The sequence below is a fragment of the Biomphalaria glabrata genome, chromosome 1 (genome assembly GCF_947242115.1).
Source record: "Biomphalaria glabrata chromosome 1, xgBioGlab47.1, whole genome shotgun sequence".
Lineage (NCBI taxonomy): Eukaryota > Metazoa > Mollusca > Gastropoda > Planorbidae > Biomphalaria > Biomphalaria glabrata.
Window position 1 is genome coordinate 26,401,950 of NC_074711.1, and position 6,202 is coordinate 26,408,151.

General features: G+C 35.7%; 1 protein-coding gene across 1 annotated transcript; it reads left to right on the forward strand.

Annotated features, from left to right (window-relative positions):
• Positions 1-207: 207 nt before the first annotated feature.
• On the forward strand, positions 208-3,794 carry LOC129927765 (FMRFamide receptor-like). Its single transcript, XM_056039025.1, has 2 exons — positions 208-1,298; positions 2,705-3,794. The coding sequence occupies exon 2, from the start codon at positions 2,760-2,762 to the stop codon at positions 3,792-3,794; it is 1,035 nt and encodes a 344-aa protein (XP_055895000.1). The 5' UTR covers positions 208-1,298; positions 2,705-2,759.
• Positions 3,795-6,202: the final 2,408 nt, after the last annotated feature.

Here is a 6,202-nt window from a genome sequence, read left to right on the forward strand (position 1 = left end):
AATCTTTTGATTCCAGAATGTCAAAAGAAAAGTTAGAAACACATCTTTTCTTTATCAAAGTCTCTTTCTGTCTGAAGAACGTATGTCGCTTAGTACAGTGACATGATCAATTAGTGTTATCAGATTCTTTTTACAGTCAACAAAACAATGAAATCTTTGTACGTTTTATGACTTTGTGTTTATATTTTATATTATATTAAATCCTTTGTGCACCTTGTAATTTTATCATTTACTCGCACTCGTAATCGTTATTATTACTTAGACATTTGCATTGGCATCGTAAGTATTTGTTTAGACAATCCTGCCTACTCTTGATGCTCGCAAATATAAAACGACTCTCTGCTAGCAATTCATTTTTTATTTCGTCTGGTCTCGACATCGAAGATCACAAAACAATTCCAGAAAATAATGCTAATTTAATTCAACTCTTAATACTTCTTGTGTGCATTTAGCTATGATTGAGAAAAATGGCGCAGATTGAATCTCCTTTCGTGTTTTTGCTAAAATTGCATTGCCCAACAGGCTATTATCTCGTTTTGAATCTGTGGATCGATGTAAAGGGTTGTGTTATTTTCCAAGACAGTGTCGTTGTTAATTGTTTCACCAACTCAACGATACTCTTTGCGATGATCACTAAATGAAAGGTTGTTACACTCTAAAGTTAAAACTAACATTCACTATGGGATGAATTACTTTCAGTCAGTAATTGTTTCAACTTATTCAATGTGCTCCTTGTTTGCAGCATCCAACTTTCTCAGTCGTTCATGTTGACTGTATGTTTGGCAAGCTTGTTAATGAAGTTAAGTAGTTAGTACGCCTATTTTGTTTATAATACGGTTGAAAAAACAATTGTTGCTATGTCAGGGTATAAACTCGAGACCATCGAAACCATCCGCAAGAACTTTCCAGTACATATCCCAGACGACAAAGCAGCCATTCAAGTGAAAGACATCGTTCTATCTTAAATATTTATGTTATAAACCTCATCTCAAATTTAGTCACAAAAAGTAGCTAAAAAGTCATCTTTAACGTTTCTATAAGTAACGGAGTAGGATGTTTCTTTTATTAGTGTTAAATATCATTTAAGTCTAAATCTAGCTATCTGGTAACAAAAAAAAAATCTTCCTTAAAAAAAAAAAAGCAAAAAAAAAAAAAAAAAGGTAATACTCTCAAAAGATTTAATGACCAGAGGGAAAAACAAACAAAAGAATGAAAGGGACCTAACCCGTCACCACCAGCGTCACGTCACCACTTTACAATCAACCTGATGAAAGCAGTTCCTTACAATGAAAACACAGGTAAATGTTTTGAAGTTAACATAAAGTTTGATATGAAGTTTAGGAAATTTTAAGGGAACTTTAAAATTTTTAACCATTAGTTACAAAATCGCATTGTAGGGCAGGCCACAATCGGTCACAAGTCATGGGACCTGTCGATATGAAACCCCTACGTATCATGCAGTGCCTTATTGTTTAGAGTTGAAAAGGCCTGAAGCTATTTAAGATATGGGGCCCCATATATATCCAGATATTGTATATAAATAAGAAATATTTCTAAGCTAGAGCTTCTGTTGCAAAGAGGTAAATACGACTCTGGTCCCATGGTTATTACACCATTGGGTTCGGGCCCCTAAATGATCATGGGCCCGGGTTCATTGTAGCAATAGCTTAAAATGAGAAAGAACGCTTACCCCTTACCCATGTGACCTTCTATTAAGTTACCCTCTTAATCGTGCATCATTATAGAAACTAAACACGCCTTTAGTTATATTTCCTTTTTACGTAACTGTTGATCGATTGCTGCGATACTTAGAAATACCTTCGTCTAAGTCATTTCCAGTTGTGTGCCTTTTGATACAATACTTTTCTTGTATATGAACGTACTTTGTAAGCAGTGCTTCTTAAGTTATTACTTAGAACTTTCTCTTGCCACAGCCAATAAATAGAAAAAAAAAATTGTAGGGTTAGGTTTCTTGCGATTTTTTAGATTTCAGCAGAAAATATGTAGCCTAAACATCTTCATTATAAAGGAGAGAATATGTTTTTAAAAAAGTGTAAATCAGATTTCTTAGCACTTCATTATATTTTTGGAAGTATTAAATAGGCTCTAACTCTAGCTTCGGCTTTGCAGTTCAAAGTGTCATTGGGTAGTTGTGTCATAGGGTTGTGTCTTTGTGTTTTCAGAGAACTAAAGCTGGAGCTAGAGCTTAAGAGTTTTAAAGCTTAACCTAGATTTTTAGAGCTTAACCTAGACCTTATAAGCTAAGCTAAGAACTTTAGAGCTTTGGTCCAGTTTGTACTCTGTTTCCGCTGTTCGCTGATATGGTGAGGCCGTGCTGACCGTGCCACTTATAGTTAAGAGCTGCGGCTTGTTCTGCGTGAGATTGTTAGATCCTTAAACATATTAGCCATATTATCCCATATGCGCAATAATATACATTACTAAGATGTGACATCATACAGTGAATTCATCATCATCCGTGAACTTATAACTTACTTATTAAATATTTTGATATTTGTCACTGCGTCGGTAGGTTATTAAATATAGCTTTCATAAGTTCATTGGTTGGCTATTGGTACTTCATTATTTCTTTCATTAGTCTGTTGTGTGTCCGGTTGATCCCCTAAAACCTGACCATTTTAAAAACCCAGATTCGACAAAAATGTCAACCGTTTGTCAATAAAAGATTTTTTTTTCTTTTCAGGGTATTAAAATTTGCTAACTAAAGTTTCTGTTTGAATGCAGATAACTTCAACAAAATGTCTAATGGAACACATATCACATCGAATCAAACGCTAAAAGCTACAGATGATAGTTTTGATGTTAGCGATGAAGTATATTACCTTTTGCTTTTTGTCACTAATGCTATTATAGCAAACATTTTGTCTCTCATAGGAATCTTGGGAAGTATACTGAATGTAATAATTTTATCTCATCATAAAATGCAGGATACAACTAATGTGATTTTGTTGGCCATTTCGGTTTGTGATCTCATTTATTCTATTACACAAATATCTTTTAATTTTTACCAATTTGCAAGATCTTTTATAAATGTGTACATCTTTCAATGGGCTACAGTAATAAACTTACTTATTTTTGACCGAATCAATTATATTGCTCTCATTGTTAGTATACATTTAGTGACTTTAGTTTCTATTGAAAGAATGGTCGCTGTCTGTTTTCCATTCCATGTTTCAAGAGTTTTTACACTATATCGTATGAAATGCATTATCATTAGTATAGTTTGTTGTAATATTGTTTTGAGAATTCCATTTTATTTTAAATTTGAGATGTATTTTGATGAATACAAAAACGTAACCATGCCATTTCTAAGATTTGGAGATTTATTTTTTCAAAATATCACTTTCTTCAATACCTACTCCAGAATATCAGCTCTATTTCTTTATTCGATACTTCCTTTTTTTGTTATTTTCATATGTACATTTGCCACTATATTTCATATCTCTATAACATCTAAAACTAATAAAGCTTTGTCTTCAATGGAAGCTATCGCTAAGCGTAAGAAAGAAATGAAATCTGTGAAGATAGTTTTAATCATTTGTGTTTTCCTTATGTTTTTTATTTTAATTCCATTATTCGTGCAACAGGTACTTTTTGTATTTGCATTAGTTATATCTCAAAAGCTGTCATTGATAACATTTTGGATCGTCAATATACTTGTTCAGTTAAACTCTTCATTTAATTTTGTTATTTACGTGACAGGTAGTCCAAAATTTAAAAGAACTTTAATGAAAATTTTTTATTCAAAAAGATTGTTAAAAGAGCAAAGTTAAACATAAGAAGTAATTTCACTTTGTACTTAGATAATTAATATTTCTTATTTTTGTATGAAATTAAACATACAAGTAAAAATATGATTTTTTAAAATTATTTGCTAAAAAAATATTATACTGATATTTTAACCAAAATAATCTATAATTTTGTTACGAGCAAGGTTTTGACAATGCTGACAAAGTGCTGTACACATTAATAAATAAACGTTATTACATCATTCATGTTCTCATTTTTATGTGTATTAATAATAATAATATTAACAATAATTATAATCTTTATTGTCCGTGAGGAAATTTGTCTTACAATATATGCATTACACCAAACAAAACATTATAACTATAAAAGAAACAAAAAAAAAATTTACATTTCACCTGACCCACTCATTTATTCGTGTATCAAGATAGTAAATGTTTTCTAATTTTTTGAGAAAGGCAAACATATAGGCAATTAAAGCTTAACTTTAAAAATACGAGATTCAAATAAGAAGTGCCTATCAGTATTGATGCTAAAACTGCAGCATTATGAATGCTAGCTTAAAAGTTAAAACTTTAATGTAAAAAAAACAAGGTTACAAAAGACAGTTTGTGTGGAAACACAAATTCAAAATCGACCCCCGAAGTGGTTCACCCAGGCAGGCTTCAATATTTTCAGAAAGAGCATCCGAATAAAATTATATCAAAGACAAATGAGAGATAAGAATGGAGAAAGAAGGTTAACAGATCTTTTGTAGTGCCCCAAGGGTCCAGCAAATCAAAGGATAGGTGAAAGTGAATGTAAAGTTAGATGTGAACCTGGCCTAACTAGTTCCCCTTATAAACCTTGTGGTCTATAGGGCAGATGATGTAAAGTTCATCTGTTTTTTTAGTGGCTTACGGTTAACGAGGGTGTCATGTAGCCAGCACAACGACCAACCGCCTTTACTTTTTTCCAAACTAATGTCAGGTACCCATTAGAGCTGAGTGGACTCAGAGGCACCCAAAGATTCTAAAGTTGAAAATCCCAGTCTTCGCAACCGGGACCCCCGGTTCGGAAGCCAAGCGCTTTACCGCTCAGCCACCGCGGCTCCCCTGGCCTAATTGATGTCTTATAATTGATCTAATTGTTTTGAAAAGGCTCAATCTCTTAATCGAATCCTCATAAATATATGGTTGCTGCATTAATTATAAGAACAGGAATATGACGTTTAGAAGATTACTATTCATTTTAAATTAGGTGTAACTTATAATACATACTAATTAGCTTTTTCTCTTTAAAAAACTGCTTGCATAACTGATTTTAAAAATTAGAGTTTTCGCTTTCAGAAAAAAAAAGTAGCCGCTGCATCAGAAATTTGAATGGTCTAAAACGCCAGAGAAGAAAAGCAAGGCAAACGACACTAGCTCCAGCTGGAATAACCTGCCCAGTGTGCGGATGAACATTCCGGGCACACATAGGTCTCTCTAGCCACATGAGGAGGCATAAAACCCCAGTGCAAAGCCCTCAGCTCTTGGATGACAAAGTGGTCATCATCGAACCACGATGGACGAACTATATCTATCTATCTATCTATATATATATAATATTATACTTCGTTGTTGGACGTAACATAATATTGTTGAATTTTCACTTCCTAATTTAAATAATTCAAACTTGATTACACTCTACTTACGTCATCCATAAAAAATACCTGAGATGAACTCCTATTGAAAAATCAGAGCAGGAAGGACTAGTCCTCCCGTAGTGCTCTGGCAAGAAACTTAGCCGTCCGGCGTAGTGCCTCATAGCTACCATACAAGTCGAGTGACTGCACAGGCAAGTCCCCCCTTAGCTCGCGGAGCTGGGGACACTCGTACAAGACATGCGACACTGTTTCGACGCTCTCTCCACAGTGACGGCATCGGGAGTCAAAGTTAGTGCGGAACCGGGCAAAGTATGCCCCAATAGGACAGTGTTCCGTCCTGCACTGCGCAACTATTGACTGCTCTGACCTCCTCAGTCGCCACCATGGATCGTCGCGATCTGGGTGACGCATGCGCTGCCAGACACCACGTGCTCTGTCGGATTCCTCCCAGGACTTTAACCACTTCTCATGAATGAGTGCTCGGATTTGTGCCGTTGCTTGTAAGTACGTGCTTGGTGCTTCGAGGTGTGTGGCTGCCATTGCACCCTCCCTTGCGAGGGCGTCTGCCGTTTCATTGCCCTTCACGCCGCAATGTGAAGGCGCCCACTGCATATAAACGACAGCTCCAATAGCTCGGCGGATGTTATCTGCGGCGCCGATTGCCTCTTCTATTACGGGCGACCCTCCCCCGCCGCCACCCATAACTAGGAGACTGGAGCGAGAGTCAGTGACCAACACCACCGTAGTGGCGCTAGTCTCGCGTTCGAGCATTCGGGCCCTAATGGCCTCGAACGCCCTAGTTATCCC